Source organism: Coenobita brevimanus, chromosome 108 (assembly GCF_032717465.1).
Source record: "Coenobita brevimanus isolate Jiangsu-jjx chromosome 108, ASM3271746v2, whole genome shotgun sequence".
NCBI lineage: Eukaryota > Metazoa > Arthropoda > Malacostraca > Decapoda > Coenobitidae > Coenobita > Coenobita brevimanus.
The window spans coordinates 13,092,907-13,111,319 of record NC_137061.1 but is presented as its reverse complement, the minus strand read 5'-3'; the positions used below and the strand labels follow the sequence as shown (position 1 = coordinate 13,111,319).

Here is an 18,413-nt window from a genome sequence, read left to right as displayed (position 1 = left end):
CACCACACAACCTCCACACTTTGCACCACACAATACTGTGCACCACACAACCTCCACACTTTGCACCACACAAAACTGTGCACCACACAACCTCCACACTTTGCACCACACAATACTGTGCACCACACAACCTCCACACTTTGCACCACACAATACTGTGCACCACACAACCTCCACACTTTGCACCACACAATACTGTGCACCACACAACCTCCACACATTGCACCGAGCAATACTGTGCACCAAACAACCTCCACACTTTGCACCCTGCACGAAAACGTGACCCCAGCACAATGCTAAAAACCACAAAATGATGCTATGAGGGTCGACACTGCTGGACCCAATCAGACGAAGCAGAATAAACTATGAAGCCATGCTACATGACAGCCACAGAGGCGGATTTCAATCACCAAAAAACAGAGGCGCTGCTACCCAATTGCAGATGACACAGCCTTTGTGAACACAGAATCAAGATTTGGTTTGGGCAGCAGGAGAGGCATCCCCTGTGGCACTCAGTCTATGCCTCACCCTGACAGACACACCACGATGCCACACTGGACCTGACCCTGACAAAGTCTCCCTCATGCCGTCACTAGCCAAGCCATGAACACACACACACACGTGTTATCACTTAACGCACCTATAACTACCCACATTCACTGACTCCTAAAAAATATTTCTTTCTCCATTAAGTATGGAAGAAGGGTAGTAGCAAAAAGGAATATTTGGCTGCCAAGCGTAGGGCTACAAGAGAGGTATACAGGGCAAAGTCTGAGTCACAGAGACTATTACTTGATAACCTAAATCATGGGGAAAGGAAAAATATACTTAGGGTGGCAGGTCAAGTGAAGAGGGATAATCGGGATATTATAGGTGAGCAATGTGTGAAGAATGATGAAGGAAGGGTAGTGGTGAACAGTGAGGATATTAAAGATGCATGGAGAGAGCATTATAACCGGTTGTTGAATGAGGAGTTTCACTGGGACAGGGAAGGTTTGGAGCCAGCAGATCCAGTGTCTGGCCCTTGGCCTTTGATTGATACTGCTACTGTGAGTGAGGCAATAGGCAGGATGAGGGTGGGGAAGGCAGCAGGTGTGTCTGGGTTGACTGCCGAAATGTTGAAGGCCTCAGGCGATATAGGGGTGAGTTTAGTCACTGACCTGATTAACAGGATTATTTAAGAGTGTGTTGTCCCAGATGATTGGCTGAAAAGTGTAAATGTAAATGTATATAAAGGGAAGGGTGATGCCCTGGAAAGAGGAAATTATAGAGGTATAAAGCTTTTGGATCAGATAATGAAGGTAATGGAGAGAGTTTTAGAAGGTATGATTAGAGAAAGAGTGAATATTGATGAGATGCAGTTTGGGTTTATGCCAGGTAGGGGGACCACTGATGCTATATTCATTGTTCGACATCTTCAGGAAAAATATATTGGTAGGAGAAGGGATCTTTATTTTGTTTTTGTTGATTTGGAAAAGGCCTTTGACAGAGTCCCTAGAGAGGTGGTGAAGTGGGCAATGAGAAAGCTTGGCTTGGAGGAGTGGCTGGTTAGGGTGGTTATGGCTATGTATGTGGGTGCTCACACCCAGGTAAGAGTGAATGGAGATTTGAATGATGAGTTTTCCGTGAATGTTGGTGTGCATCAGGGGTCAGTCTTGAGTCCCATGTTGTTTATCATGGTACTTGAAGCCCTTTCACATGACTTTAGAAACGGACTCCCGTGGGAGTTGTTGTATGCTGATGATTTGGTGTTGATTGCAGAGAACAAAAGGGAGGCGGAGGAAAGGTTTAGGAAGTGGAGATGGTATGGGGCACAAGGGTTTAAGGGTAAATGCAGATAAAGCAAAAGTGATGATATCTAGGGCTGGTGGCGGTACTGTCAAAGACGAGGGAGAGTGGCCATGTGCAGTTTGCCACAAGGGCGTGGGAAGTAATTCCATCTTGTGCGGTGTGTGTGATAAATGGGTGCGTAAGAGATGTAGTGGTATAAGAGGTAGACCGCGAGATAATGCTGATTTTATGTGTACGGTGTGTCGGGGTGAGCAGGTGGCGATTGTCAGCAATGAAAGGATTGAACTTGCTGGTGAATCTCTTGAGTGTGTGGAAGAGTTTTGTTACTTGGGAGACATGTTGTGTGCTGGAGGTGGGGCTTGAGCTAGCTCTGTGGCTAGGGTGAGAAGTGGTTGGAAGAAGTTCAGGGAGCTCTTGCCTCTCCTGACATTGAGAGGACTCTCCCTACGTGCTAAGGGGTCTTTGTCTGTGGCATGTGTTAGGAGTGTAATGCTGTATGGTAGTGAGACCTGGGCAGTGAAGGAGGAGGATATTCGCCGGCTCAGACGTACAGAAATGACAATGATTAGGTGGATGTGCAGTGCGTCCCTGCGTCCAAGGCCTGGAGGGGCTGGGTGTACGATGGAAGAGTTGAGAGGTAGGATGGGACTGGAGTGTATTGGTGCTGTGATGAGAGGTAGACTGAGATGGTTTGGACATGTGGAGAGAATGGGGGATGATAATTGGGTGAGGAAGGTGAGAAGTGTTAATATTGGGGGTGGGGTTATGAGGGGTAGACCGAGAAAGACATGGGACAAGGTCATTAAGTGTGACCTCAGGGTTAAGGGACTGAACAGGGAGGCTGCAATGGATCGTGCAGCGTGGACAGCCGTCATTAGGTGACCAAGGCCGACACATGCAAGCATGTTGGAGCCTTTAAAAACGGAAATGAAAACGTGGTACCGTAACTTGTTGGAAAACAAGTATTCTGTAATTTTCCCTTGTGAACTAATCATGAGTGTCTTGGATACAGTGTTGGTGATGTGTTAACATATCTTAATAATATACTCCTCACTCTCCCAGATAGAGTTTGCTATTATCCCCATTGTGAGTACCAAACATTTATAAAGGCAGCAAACCTAACATACTACAGCATTATACTTTAGCAAAACAGCTCCTGCATAACCTGAACACTAAACAGGCAAGTCACCACATACCTGACGTGCCACACACTGGCAACCTCCGCTCAAAAATCGCTACAAGTCCATCATCCTCTTTTGGAGGGATTAGAAGTGAACTGAACAATATTTGTTTAACAAGCAGTGGAACCATCTAGTCATATCAGCACCACTGTGCGAAGGCCACCCTCTCCACCACCAGAATACAGGAATACAAAAGAAGTACAGGCAGTGCTCTCATATCACACTGGGGCTGGGGCTTTATTTATTTATTTTTCTTTGGTAGGAGGGGGCACTCACCATCCACTCACTCAATGTAGTGCTGCTCTCGAGTGTCTGTCCTTTCCTTTCCTTCCTTCCTCTTCTGTCATTCTTTACTCCATTCTTTCCTCGTCTTTCTGCCTAGGGATGACTTTACAGTCCCTCTTCTATCTATCTTTCCTTCATTCTTTCCTCTTTCCTCTGCCTATAGGTGACTCTACACTGAGTGACAAGCCAAATGGTTTCCTGTACACCAGGAAACCATTTACTGCACTGGGTGGTAACCATATAACCAAATTATGGCACCTGGTGGTTTAGAGGGTAATTACAGCACTCCAATCGGATGGAGCTGGTGAAGGTTTATATCCACGGGGTTGTTGGGGTGTATTGCTCACGTAATGCCACTCCGGGATGAGTGAGGCTGGTCACTCTCATCTTAAATGTCAGGATCAACTTGCCTAGTCCCAGGCTCCTACGCTCCTCATGGGGCAACGTAGAATTGGATGACGGATGGATTTTTTTTTTTTTTTTTTTTTTTTTTTCCAGATGCCATAATCCCATCAGGGATGGACACAAACAAATCACCACCATGGCATCCTATCCTCTGCCATTTGGTTGCCTTTCCCCCAACTCACACCATCCTCTATCATATAATACTCTCTCCACTCCACTCCATCCCTCCAATTCATTCTAGGTCTCCCCCTCCACCTCACTCTCATACACTGTCAGTCTCATTCTCCATCCTCTCCACAATCCACATAGCCAAACCTTCTCAGAGTATCTCTTAACACATTCAATCACATCCATAAGCTCACACCCTCCTTTATTATATACCCAGAACAGTAGGGCCCCGCAACTAACGTTTTTTTGACTAGCGATTTCAAGTCTAGCAATAGGATAGAAACTGTCTTCAGCTTCATAACTAGTGACAAAAACCTCAAAACTAGCAACTCCATGCCAATCGTCGTCTAGTGAGCGAGCCGCACCTACCAAGCGAGTCACATGGCATGTTTCAATTCACTGTTGTCCTGCCCATTGCTACGCTAGTGTGACCTTGCCCTTTTTTTATACCTGGCTACCCCCAGTGTTCACTGTTTTTGCTAGCCTCATGGCTTCTGTGGCTGGTGGTGGAAATGGTGGTGAACCTAACGACTATGAAGGGTTTGAAAGTGATGATGAGATACTACATGAGATACAGAGAAACGCTGGTGCTTGACAGGGTAGCAATGGTGGAGAGGAGGGTGGCGATGGTGGTGGCGGTGCTTTCTCCCAGTAAGTATGTGCACTCCCAATTTTTTCTTTCAATAAACAGCATTCTGAGCATGTAACGGTGACTTTTTATTGCTCTGTCCTATTAATTATAGTAAGTACATAAAAATGTGACTATTTAGTGGATAAAAGTAGACAAAAGGGGAAAATAGTTGAACTTTGTAAATGTTCCAGTCTATTTTTATTTTTTGCTATATAAAGCTTGCCTCCAAACTAGCAGTTTCACAACTAGCGAGGTTTCATCAGTCTCTTAAGATCACTAGTTGCAAGGCCTTACTGTAATCCCTCTCCACTCCAAGCCTCCAGTTCATCCTAGGTCTCCCCCTCCACCTCACTCCCATAAACTGTTCAAGTCAGTCTTTCATTCTCCAGCTTCTCCACAATCCACATGGCCAAACCTCTGAGTATCTCAACATTTTTCAGCCACATCCACACCAATACCACAACATTCCTTTACTTCCTCATTTGTCTGCCCATCTATTTCATTCAGTTTTGGAAAGACTCCTCAAACTGAACTGTTTAAATATAGCTACCATTGCTTTCCTACCTACAAACATTTGAGTATGGCTACTATGCACACCATGTTTGAGAATCATTTACAGGCACTGTGCTATCAGAGGTTGAAGTTCTCACTAAACACTGAATCATCCTAAAAACTACTGTATAAACTCTCATTCCGAATATCCAATTTCCAAAAACCTCCACATTCCATATGCTTCTAAGTGATACTAACACTTTCAATTACATCCATAAGCTAACACCCTCTACCATATACTGTATACAGTATACTCTGTCTTCACAGTCAATACCTAACTGAAGACAAAGTTTAGCTGTGAACAAGTAACATATAGGTTAACAACAAATGATATATTACTAATATATGGTTAACATTATTATTATTCCATCATCATCATCGGGACCTCCTTTCCCACCCTAGGGCAGGGTGAGGAGTAGCAATGTCCAGACAGCCAAAACTTGCCCAATCCAATGGGCCAAACTTCCATGCAGTCACCATTCAAGCCCCCAGAATCCTGGCTTTATCTGATACGCCAAAAAACATTCACCACGTACTGTAGCTTCACATAAACGTATCCAATAGAGTTAATCCAGACACTATCACGTTAAAAAGGGGTGCCAAATCCCTGATCATACGCTTCTCCCCACAACATTCTTCCAGCCAGCTCGATCTCTACTCAATCCCATAGCCTCACCGACTTCCAAACCTCTCTTCCTCACACATGCATCCACCATATCTCTCCGCCTTCTCCTTGGCCTACCTCGCCTCCTCCCTCCTTCAAATTTTCTCTGATATACCTTTTTCACCACTCTATCATTAGCTATCCATTCTCTCCACATGACCATACCATATCAGTACACTCTCTTCGATTCTGGTGTCCACAGACTTCCCACTCCACATCTTTCATGAACAACATTATTTCGTATCCTATCCGCTCTCTGTACTCCACATACATTCCTTAGCAGTCCCATCTTCACTGCTATCACTCTTGACTTTACATTTTAATGCCACACCAGAGTCTCACATCCATATGTTAAAGTTGGCACTAACACTCCTCACATAAGCCTCGTGCAGCTGCAACACTCAAGCCTCTGTTTCTTATCAAGGCCTTCATTGCACAGCTACTTTCCTTCCTTGTATCGCTCTACTTTCACATTCTTTTGTACATTTTCCTCTCTTTTCTATCACTGTACCCAGGTATTTGAATTCTATCACCAATTCAAGTCTCTCTCTCCATTCACTGTAACATCACACTGGGAGTCACCTTCTCTCTCAATAACCATCACTTTATTTTCTACATTTACTCTCGAGGCACAAGGCTCACAAACATCGGCAAACGCTACACTAATCTACACAGTTCTTGTCTAGTATTTGCAAGTAGTACTGCATAACTTCCAAAACACAGTATAGTACATCCCCACAATACAGTAGTTTCGAGTACGTGATCCCCCTTGCACGCGAGGATGTATTTTTTTTTTTTTTTAGTGTATTTTTTATTAGTAGGCGAACTGAACTCCTTGTAAGCAAGACGAGCAGTGAAGAGTGGCCCAAATCCGGGGTTACTCCAAGTACGCGACATTACCCCCCCAAGAAGCAATAATGGTTACTTACGCTCCGCCCACCTTATGACGTCGATGCTGCTCACTCGTCACGTGATGCTCATATGCGCCGCTTGGAAGGTGGTGAGGAGAGAGTCCCAGCAGAGGAAACACACGCGCACAGAGGGTACACTTGCTGTTCCAGGTACGTCCCCGTGTACTCTACGGCTATTTTTTTTTTGTGAGCCAGGATGTCTGCCCCCTCCTCCAGGAAGAAGTGCATCACCCATTCCATGAAGATGCAAGTCATTAGGAAGAAGGAGAGTGGGAAGAGTAACACGGCCATTGACAAGGAACTTGGCTTGGCAGAATTGTCCGTGCGAACTATATGGGGTAACAGGGAGGCCATAAGGAAGACTGTGAAGACATATGGGATGGTGGCATTGGACGGGAGAAGCAGGCTGACCAACCAGGCTATAATTCTTATGGAGCGGTACCTGGCTACATTTATCCTGAGGAAGGAGAAGGAAGAAATTCCACTGAATGGTCACTACATCAGGGACCAGGCCAAGATTTTCTACAAAGCTGCAGCTCTGAAGCTTGCTGTAAAGAAACCATTTAAAGCCTCCATGGGATGGCTTTGCTGCTTTCTGAAGAGGAAGGAGCTATGTCACATTCGCCTCACGGAGGAGAGTGCATCAGCGGATGAAATGGCAACCACGGATTATCCAGCCATCCTAAAGGGGATAATCAACGAGGTCGGCTACAGCAGGGACAAAATTTACAACACTGATGAAACAACCCTATACTACAAGGCTAAGCCGAAGTGTACTTATATTAGTAAGCACCAGCGCCAGGCCTGGGGCAGAAAAATCAACAAGAGCAGGATAACAGTCATGTTCGTCTTGAACTTACCAGGCTCACACAAGATGGGTCCTGTTGTGGTGCATACCGCAGCACACCCCAGAAGTTACAAGAATCTGCGCTGCATGGATGACAGCGGAGTATACTGGTACAGCAACTCCAATGGTTGGATGAGGAGTAGCATCATTTCATCCCTGATACCGTTGCAAAATCCCGGGAACTTGGCATCCCCTTCAAGGTGCTTCTCATCCTCGACAATGCCTCAAGTCATCCAACCTGGCTAGCAGACCTCAGCAAGGAATGCAAGATCGATTTTCTGCCCCCAAGAACGACCTCTCCCATCCAACCGCTAGACCAGGAGTTGATTCCAACGCCTCTACGATCACCTCCGCAGCAAGACCGACAGCTGTGAGGAACTGCAGGCAATTCTTGACTTGAACACAGTCGGGAGTGATGTCATGGACGCCTAGGATGGCTTGGACTTGCCACCACTTTCATCCTCACCAAGCACAGCACCCACACAACCAACTTCAACTCCTGAGAAGACTATTATGGCTTTTTGGCGGTCATTCAACCTCAAGGATGCCATCACTCTCTTGTTGTCCTCTTGGACAGATATAACCACTGCAACATTTAACCATGCTTGGCGCCTCCTTGTACTGCACCTGTGTGAAATCGCATCGGGAAGCGGCTTTCAGTCCCTGGCCGCTGCCGAGTCAGCCACTCTCACAAGCGCACAAGCTGTGCCAGGGTTTCAGGCCGTCTCGCTGGAGGAGATCAGGGGTTTACATTTGGCAGCAGCAGAGCAGGATCCCCAGGAAATCATGCAGCTAGTGGATGAGGCTGACGCAGAGCAGGAGATCACAGCAGAGAAGGCAGTAATACCAGTGATGGAGAGTGAAGATTTGTCCATGATGGAGATCAGCCGGGTACTGTGTGCCCTTGATAAATTCAAGGAAGAATTCAAGGACATCGAAAGCTCTCAGTTGCGAGTCTAGGAGGTGATGTCTTCACTGGAGAAAACCTTCCGCTACTACACAGACAAGTAAAACCAGGAAGTAAACAGACGGAAGCAAACACTCCCATTACCTTCAAAACAAAATGAGGAATCACTCCCTTCAACATCAGAGTCATTTCCGGAGGAGGATCAAGAGACTGATTCGATGTCTAAGGTGTCAGAAATAGACTTTGAAGGGTTTATGAACGAAGTGAGTGCATTAGCTAGTGAACGTGTCGAAAGTGCTGCTGACGAGAGTGGTGAGGAATGTGGTGTGTCGGGTGATGCAGTTGATGCACGCTGGGTGCCTCATCCAGCCTCGGATCCTCTTCTTACCTCCATCAAGCCTGTTGTCCTCTTGGGTAAAGGTGAGCAGCCATATTCTTGTTGGTTTAGTTAAACCATATCCTTGTTGATTTAACTAGTAAAGCCATTATCCTGTTGGTTTACTTTATCTCAGGTAATATGTCTTACATAGTTTCCCTGTATAGTACAATACTTAGGTCTGAATGGCGTCTCAAGGGTTGCCCATGAAGGGGGGTGGTGCCCATATATAATTTTTCCCATGAGTTTAGGCTACGTATTCACAGTATGCGAATTCCTATTACGCGACATCCTCTGCTGTCCATATACTTGCGTACTAGGGGGATGTACTGTATTCCATTTTCCATCAGGTATTTGGAACCAAGCAGTTCCAAATTGAGAGTTAGTACCATATTATGTATAGTGAATGGATGAATTTATTGTGAGAAAAGCTAGCACCAAGCCTAGGGATGCTATGTGGCACTAAGGTAGCAAAAAAAGGATGGACTATTAAATTAGATGCAAAATGTACAGAGCAGAAAGAAAGTAATATCAGAAACAGAAAATGTAGGAGAGATACCAGGGAAATTAGTAAGCAATGGGGGCAGGGTAATAATGAGAGGAAGGAAAAATCAGAGCTACAGAAGTGGAGCAAGAATGGCAGTCAAAAAAAAAAAAGTTACAGCGTGAACAAAGTGGCAGGGGTCGCCACTCATTAGCTGACCGTGAGTGAGGCGGATGTGACCCAAGCAAAGACGAGCAATGACAGTTATGTTTATTGAAAAATGTTTCTGGTGTGGGTTATGTTCCTATAAATTTCCTTCTCAAACCATTAACCTGCCCCATCCCGACGTTTTCTGGGCAGTGGTACGCCCCAGTCCCGACATTTTTTGACTTTTTTTTTTTTAGGCTCAAACATTCGCTTTTGGTGAGAAACATCGAAAATTCATAGAGAAATCACTCACCTGAGGTTTAAAATACTCGATCCAGGTACTAGTACCTCCTTACCTGACTGGGTTTTCTAACAAGCTGGCACCAAAGAAAATGAGTTCTATGGGAGGGTAACTATTTTATCCACTCATAAACAGTATTTATTTATTTACTTGGTACGAATTTATATGTAGTACAAGAGTATATTGGTTTTCAAACAGTAATATAGGCATTATAAGCATTGTTTCACTCACTAACTCATCACCATTCATGACCTTTTTTTCCCACATTACCTGATCATCATTTCTGACTGTTTCTTCCTCTAATGCTATGTAAACTTTGTCCTCCACATTGTCATCGATTGGGGAATCACTCTGGCCCTGAATGTCTTTATTGGCCAGGTCACTGGTAACAGGTGAATTGCCGAGACAATGGCGTGCAGGGGGGGGGAGAGGTTATGCGGTGTAAGGCACTGTCCCTGCTTGGCATCTTGTAGAGGAATAGAGGAAGGTGTCCCGTGTATACATGCCAAAAATCACTCGCGAAATCACTCGCGAAAATTGAAAATTGTGCAAATTAGGGACCTTGCAATGTTCCCGCGTTAATTTACGTCTCCGGGATATGAGTGCACATCATGTGAGGACGTGAATTCACGTCTCCGGGACGGGGCGGGTTAACAAAGATGGGTGGTAACTATATAACCAACCTGTACATGTTCCCTGTGTGTTAACAAGTGGATTGGTGGAGGGTTAGTGCCCCTCCTCGTACAACAACCAACTCAAAGACAAACGGTCACCCCCTACAGGACTGTGGCATCTGGCTATTACTAGACAAACAGATATAGTATGGTATGCAATCAAATTCAAGGCTGCTGATAAGTGGTCATTTCTTGTTATTCATGGGTATTCGCAAACGGTCACACCCACAAATAATAAAAACTCATCAAGAGACCCCACTGTATTAATGTAACTATGCAATGTCATTAAGAAATAGACTGGTCACCAGAAATTTGTGGTTGGACAAAAATAACAAATTACCAGTACAAAATAAGAAAAAAAAAAAAGCTCAAAGTACAAAAGGTAAAACTCTATGACAGCTTCTGTAATACTGTACGGTACAGTAATCCCGCATATTTCGCGGTAGTTACGTTCTTGTAACCCCCGCGAAGTCAATTCCGCGAATACTCTATTAACAATTGAAAACTTGCACTTGTGTCCACCATGCTGCCCATCACACAGTCCATGTCCATACTGATTGCGAGACAATTCGCCGTCAGACAATTCCCCGTCAAAACATGGACGATTCCCCTTCAGAACAATTCGCACCCTGGACGATTCCCCGCCATTCTATAAATATACTAATCAGTACGTTCATCAATATACTTATTAATTAATCAATACTTTAATAACTATATTTCAGGGGGATCCAGCAGTCTATGTTCAGTAGCGTAGGTTCTGGATATTATTTATTAGTTGCACCTTTAGTCAATAATTTATTTGTTTCTTCCTCGCTGTAGTCGCCTTTGAATTATATTCTAGCGTCACCCATAGCTATCTTCATTAATGAAGGCGAATTGTTTTGTGTTTGTTGTGACTGCGAATTGTCCCGAAACCTCCATACTCAGCCCGAAATACCTTCTTACAAGATTGAAAGCACATACTCCATTATGAAGGAAAAACGTAAACACCGTACTGTAATACACAATTATCTACACATTTATTAACAAAAAGTACAAAATAAAAAGATGCATTAACTGGTGATAGCAAACACTCGCACGTTCGTTTCTTAGCTTGTCCAGTAACACAATTTTCTCTGCTAAGGTCATAACTTGATCGTTTTGTCACTTTGGAGTTCTTACTAATTGTATTATCAGCCTTTGGTGAGGCTGGCTTACGTCCTGGGGCCATGTGGAAAGCAAGTGGGAGGCAAGAGGCTCATATCATAGTGTGGTTACAAGCACACCAGCCACTTAAGGCAGTCAGGCGTGGACTGAAGAATGCGGGACAGAGAGCAGTGTTGCCATATCCAAACAACGAAATTATGCTAGGGCAATGAAAAAATTATGCTAGATTGAGCATATTTGTTCCAAGTAAAAAATGAATTATGCTAACTTGAAGCTAAATGATAAAATTCTATACATATTCGTGCAACATATTAATTATGTATTGTTTACTATGAAAATATTAAAATGAACCTACATACAGTAAGAGGATAAATATCGGTATCTACCCATACTGCTTTTTCCCACGAAACTTACGTTTTTCTGATGGATTTTGATGTGATTCGTTCGATTTTGAGCATCATTTCCGTCGGAAATAACCAGATTTTGAGATATGCCCCCCCCCATCCCCCTGAAATAATGAGGGATCTTTGGGGAATCGGGGGTTATAGGGAGGGGGGAAAACACAGAAAATGGTCATTTCCGACTGAAATGAAGCTGAAAATCGAATGAATCATACCAAAATCCATCGGAAAAACCTAGGTTTCATGGGTAAAGTACAAAGCTCAAACTTATCCTAACCTAACCGAACCAAACCGAACCGAACCTAAAACAACCTAACCTAACCTAACCTAATCCAACCCAACCAAGCCCAAACTGAAAGTAACCAATTATTCAAACATCTTACCTTATTCGTCTCTCTCTCTCTCTCTCTCTCTCTCTCTCTCTGATTTGTAGCTTTTATAAAATTATTCTAAAAATATTCCATTCCATTCTAAATTATGCTAGAATGATTCTAAAACTTCTAATATGCTAAAAAATATTCCAGACTCGAAAATTTGATCAAAATTATGCTAAAAGAATAAAATTATGCTAGATATGGTAACACTGGCAGAGGGGCCACGGGAAAGGGACAGAGGGTGGCGTGAGTTTACCGCGCTACAATTGGAAGCTGCGGGAATTTCAATTTTTTTTTTTTTTCTGTATATTCAAGGATATTTTTGTTGAACTTATTAATGCTAAGAAAATCCGCGAGAGGGCAAAACCGTAGACAAAAAATCCGCAAAAAATGCGGGATTACTGTACTATTATTTCTTTTCTTTGGTAAATTTGCCATGTTAATCATTCAAAGTTATTCTAATAATTTTTCAATCTAACCTAACCTTATCAAGCTAGTCAAACTAAGCTAATCTAACTTATCTAACCTAGGCAATCTAATAATACCTAATAAATTAACTAAGCTGAGCTAAATACTCTAATCTAACTTAACCTAACTAAACTAACCTGGGGGAACTGACTGTCCAAAATTTCATGAATCTCTTTTCCTTTACAAAATACTGTGCAGAATAATATAAATATCAAAGAAATAAACTTAAAATTTGTAGACATATACAATTTCAGATCAATGAACCTCATCAATATTTACATGCACTATCTCCTGAGGCTTCCCAAGCTCTATCACACTACGACTCTCTCAACAACAGCTTTCGTAACTACTTCAACACATGCAAATCAATCACGAAATGTCACTGATTAGAAAACTACAGGTCTCCTCAAAACCATTTCACCAGTACATCAGAAATAAGAAAGCAGGTGCAGCCTCAGTAGGCCCCATAAGATTGGACAATGGTGTGTTAACATCAGACTGTACTCAGAAGGCAGAAACTTTTGCTACACATTTTTGTACAGTTTACTCAACTCATGCTCCTTACGCTCCCTTCCCTCACCAAACTTTTGAGGGTATCCTCGACACAGTGACCCTATCCTTGCAAGAAGTGAGAAATAGACTCGCAGCACTGGACCCGAACACCAGTATGGGACCTGATAGCCTCCACCCCAGTCTTCTGAAATATTGCCCAGCCTTAGCCTTACCCTTGTTTTTGATATTTCAAAAGTCTGTCACCATTGGTAAATTGCCACAAGATTGGAAAAAATCCATTATCATTCCTATATTCAAGAAAGGCTCTCGACACAAACCTCTTAACTATAGGCCTATTAGCCTAACCTCTGTCTGCTAAAAAACCCTAGAAAGATTTATTACAGAGGTATTATACAATTACCTTGACACTAATGGAGTGCTGTCAAATGAGCAGTATGGATTCAGACAGGGTAGAACTGTAGATGACCAACTGTTACTCGTGTATAATGATGTTACGGCGTGGGTGGATGCTGGGTATGTTGTGAATGTTGTCTTGTTTGACTTTAGCAAAGCCTTTGACAGCATCAACCATTCGATACTCACTGACAAGCTGAGGCTACTTGGGGTCAGTGGTTCCTTGCTGACTTGAATCTTTGACTTCCTGTCAGGCCGCACCATGCAAGTGTCTGTGTCCGGCTGCGCCAGTTCCTCAAGGAATGTTCTCAGTGGTGTTCCCCAGGGATCTGTTCTAGGCCCCTTGCTCTTTCTGGTATATATAAACTTTCTACCCTCATACATACGCTCCAAATGTAAATTCTTTGCTGACGACATGAAGATTTACCTCAAGTTGCGCCAAAACACTTGTTCCACATTAGCTGCAGATATAAGTACATGCCAGAAGGACATTGATATGGTCTACAATGTCGCTGAGTTCTGGGGTTTACGTTTCAATCTTGACAAGTGTACTGTTCTGCGATGTCAGAGAGGCCCAGTAGACTGGAATTCTATTGGTGCACTTCAGTACTATCACATGAACAACACCAGCCTCTCCGTAGAAACTACACACAAAGACTTGGGTATCTTGGTTGACAGTCCACTGAAATTTCATTCCCACATAAGAAATACAGTACTGTAAAAAAGGCAGCAGGCCTGGCAAATAATTTACTGAAGTCCACCCTCTGTCGAGACCGAGATTTTACGTTGACTTTATTCAAATCCCACATCAGACCCATCATGGAGTTTGGCTCCACTGTATGGAACACAGGCTACCACAGAGACCAGAGGCTCCTGGAGTCTGTACAGTGCAGATGGACTGAGCAAATCAGTGGCCTGTCCGAACTCAGTTATGCTGACTGTCTGAAAAACCTGGGCCTGTATTCTGTAAAAGGGAGACTGATCAGAGCTGACCTCATTAAATGCTGGAAAATCTTCCATCGCCAGTCCCCAATTGCACCGCCTGAGCTTTTTTCTCTTCCTCGTTAACTCACACCAGGGGCCATAGATTCAAGGTGGCCAAGCCCCGCACTTCAGCCGAGTGTAGACGCAGGTTCTTCAGCATCAGATATATAGACCTCTGGAACTCTCTTTCAGATGATGCTGTTAGCGCTGACTCAGTTGCATCATTTAAAAAGTCCCTCCATTCACAACTAGGTCACATCCTGTTGGACTATATTGAATAACTATGATTCATAATTCGAAGTCCTTCAAGTATTGCAACTACCGTGCATATGGCACAAAACTCAGCCTCTAATCAATAGTCTATTGTGATGATGATGTATATAGGAAACGGGGCTGGTGTGCCAGCAGGTATGGGCTGCCCTACTTCTTGAAAAGCAGATTCCTACCGAGCCATACTGTTAATTGTAATAGGGTAGCCAACCAGGTGAGTACACTCAAACAGGAAAAGCAACATCTGGCTATCTGTCCTATCAGTGGTATTATATTACTTATTTGCACAGCAGGCACATGCAAGTTTCAAATCCCCCACAATATGTTATGCAACTAAGAGTCTACCGTGAACCGGGGTGACTTCGTACGATTTTGAAGGTTATTTCATCCTGACACAATTTATTTTGGCCAAAATACTGATGTTAAGTATTACATACGTACGTGAGCCAATAACCTGTAAGTATCTAACAGCCAGATAATCTCAGTATCTCCATCTAGACGTAGTAAAATATTTTATAGGTGTCCGAGGTCACCCCGGACTGGGGAGACTTCGGACTGCCTTGGGGTGACCCTGGACACTCATTAGAAATGCACTGAAATGGGCCCCTAGTAGCTCAGCTGAATGTTTGGACAGTTCTGGGGGGTCTTCGGACACTGCGCGACTTTTAAAAAAATTGCTGAAAAAAATACAAAAAAATACAGAAAAATTACAAGTAAATAGTAGTGATATATAGCAAAAATAGATGAAAAAATAAATTTTCCATTGACTTACAACCCCAGTTTAGTTGATTATACATATACATTATAGGGAGTACATTCTCACGCTATGCGCAGGTTAAAGGCACAATTGTGACTGACTGACCGGACGGTTTAAAGCGTGCCGGCTATTTAAATGCCTAATTAAAGGGAACTTGGAATGGAGGAACAGAAGATAGGGAAGGAAAGAGCTAAAGAGTGAAGGAGCTTGGGAAGGAATGAGAGAAGGAGCTTGGGAAGGAGAAACAGGAGTTAGGAATGAGGAACAAGAGGAGGGAGTGGAGACGAACTATAAGGATATCATACCGGTACCGTACCATATGGTAACTTAAATAATATGTGTTCTCACATCATATTTCTTAGCAGCAAAAACAAAGATAAGCATGCAGACTGTGTACATTGTACAAAATATGTTTTATTACATATAAAAAAAGCAAATTAGATATGCTGTCTGACCTCAACCCTTTAAATATCCATTGTCCGAAGTTACCCCTTTAAATCCCAAAAATGCGTAAACATTCACTCATGTCATGTTTACATACATTTAAAATGCAGATTTTAACCCTTTCTCTGTTCCAATCTTCAAGTTAGACGTTAAAGTAAACCTCTAAATGTGTATAAGCGTGCGGTTTGTTATGATTCGTTCACACCAGACCAAGTTTTCCCGTTTTCATTTTTTCACCAAAAAATAGCATTGTCTTTATTACAATATATTCACCAGTGGAAAATAATATTTTAAAAAGATAATTATACATAACATTTTACAAAACCTATGGAACATTATCCAGTTTAAAGATATGCGATATCTTTCTTCGTTTAGCAGCTGCGTAGCATTTAATCTTTTTATGCAAATTTCGTCCGAAGCCACCCCGTGTCCGAATTCACCCCGGTTCACGGTATATTCTTCCAAGTTCATCAAAGTACAAAACAATAAAATTCATTTACAAGCAATAAAAATAAAACAAGCTTACAAGGCCCAAAGTACAGGCTAGGTGATACAGCAGTGACATGATAACTGGCCATGACGTCAATGCTACCAGTGGACAGAAACTAACATCTCTGTCCTGATCCATAAACACACTATCATTGAGTACAAAAATATACGTTCCTTTTATGAATTCAGACTCTGATGATATTTCTACTTCCAATCATATCTAGAAATGTTGCAAGGGTAATTTATTACCAAACGGGCACGGTGATTCCACATACAGCATATTTTTAAAAATCTCACAATCTCACGATAAGTAAATCTGGTACACATGCAACACAAACAGTCAACTGTTCCACTGTGAGTGAGATTGGAAAAAGATCAAATTTTGAGGGTAGTTAACAAAGCAGCCAGGCTGCATCACTCAGACTGGCCGTGCCTGTGTATCCTGTGTTAAAGCAATGGCAAACTTCATGATTTAACCAAACCTAACCTAATCCAACCTAACCTCACTTGCATGTGGCAGCCAGCTTTCAAATAAAATATGCACGTTAGGAACGTTAAACATGGCCAGCTACTGGCGGATGTTGGCGGCACATTTAAGCATACTAAATTCTCATTTATAGCTTTCAAGAGTAAATTTATAAAAATGGCCAATAGTTGTGGTAAACCAGGGATAATAACAAGTAACCTGTGAAAAAGACTCATTTCAGCAGAAAATACGGAATGGCCGCACCTGTTTGCTAAAGAATCAATTGTTGCGGTATAACTTTAGAAGTAACCAATGTTACTGATTTTCATTATATTACGTCCCTGAACTATTCTAAGACTTACCTTTTAAGCCTAGTTTGAGTTGGGGGAACAAATTTTGTAGGGGTAGTCATATAGTGGCTTAGGTTAGGCTATCGCTCAGCAGCGGATGAATGTTGCGCCATATTGGCTGGTGCAGGTGTTTGCACTCAGTCTGTCAGGCCCTAGGTTTGGTTAGGTTAGGTTAGTTTGGGTTAGTTAAATGCAGAATAGTATGTTTTCAATTAATTTTGATCTTGATTTGGGGGGATAAACCCACTTTTGGAAATCTTACTCGAAATTACAAAAGGGGCATTTTCCCCCCAAAATGAAGGTCAAAACTAATTAAAACACAGTATTTTGCATTGGAAACTATAAAAATAATAACAAAAGAAAACGTTGGTTACTTCTAAAAATTTACCATTGTTGCAAGTACTGTACTTAGATGTCAATTATTATGTTGGCCTACGCTACAGCAACCTTTATTAAAATCTTAACTAGTGTCAATCGGAGCTCTCCTAGATTTTGTCCCTACAAAACAGGAACCATGTGTGGTACTGGTGTCAACATAACTACAGTCAACGCCCCTGCCATACTCAATATACTCAAATTAACCATGTAATAAAGGATACTCCTCACTTCAGGCGGGGGATAGATGAAGCCCACCACATTTTTCTTCTCTTCACTCGGCGGAGCCTCAACTGGCGGCATTGTAGTGGTATTTGGTCGACGCTTAAGCTTGCAGTAATCCTCGCCTGCTGGCAAGAGCTTCAGTGATGGCTAATGGCACAAACAAAATGACAATATAAACGTTGGCCTCCTTCCTCGGCCACGGCCATGACACTCAATACACGGCAGCCCCTCACTATTTTCAGGACTCCACCCCTACCAATTTTATTATTATTATTATTATTATTATTATTATTATTATTCCATCTTTTTTTATTACTCACTATTTACAGACGGTTTCAGCCAACTTTAAAGGAGATTTTTCCAGATGGATGGGCTAGATTTTCATTAAACCGTATTCCTCTGGAGTATTGTAATCATCTATTAATAATGATATT

At 42.7% G+C, this 18,413-nt stretch overlaps 1 protein-coding gene across 1 annotated transcript in view; it reads right to left on the bottom strand.

Moving 5' to 3' along the window:
- Positions 1-18,157, bottom strand: part of Sf3a1 (splicing factor 3a subunit 1) — a 61,801-nt gene extending 43,644 nt beyond the window's left edge. Inside the window, exon 1 of the mRNA XM_080285827.1 lies at positions 17,979-18,157. Within this exon, the coding sequence (XP_080141953.1) occupies positions 17,979-18,057 (79 nt within the window). The 5' untranslated portion in view covers positions 18,058-18,157. The remainder of the gene's footprint in view (positions 1-17,978) is intronic.
- Between the last annotated feature and the right edge of the window lie 256 nt (positions 18,158-18,413).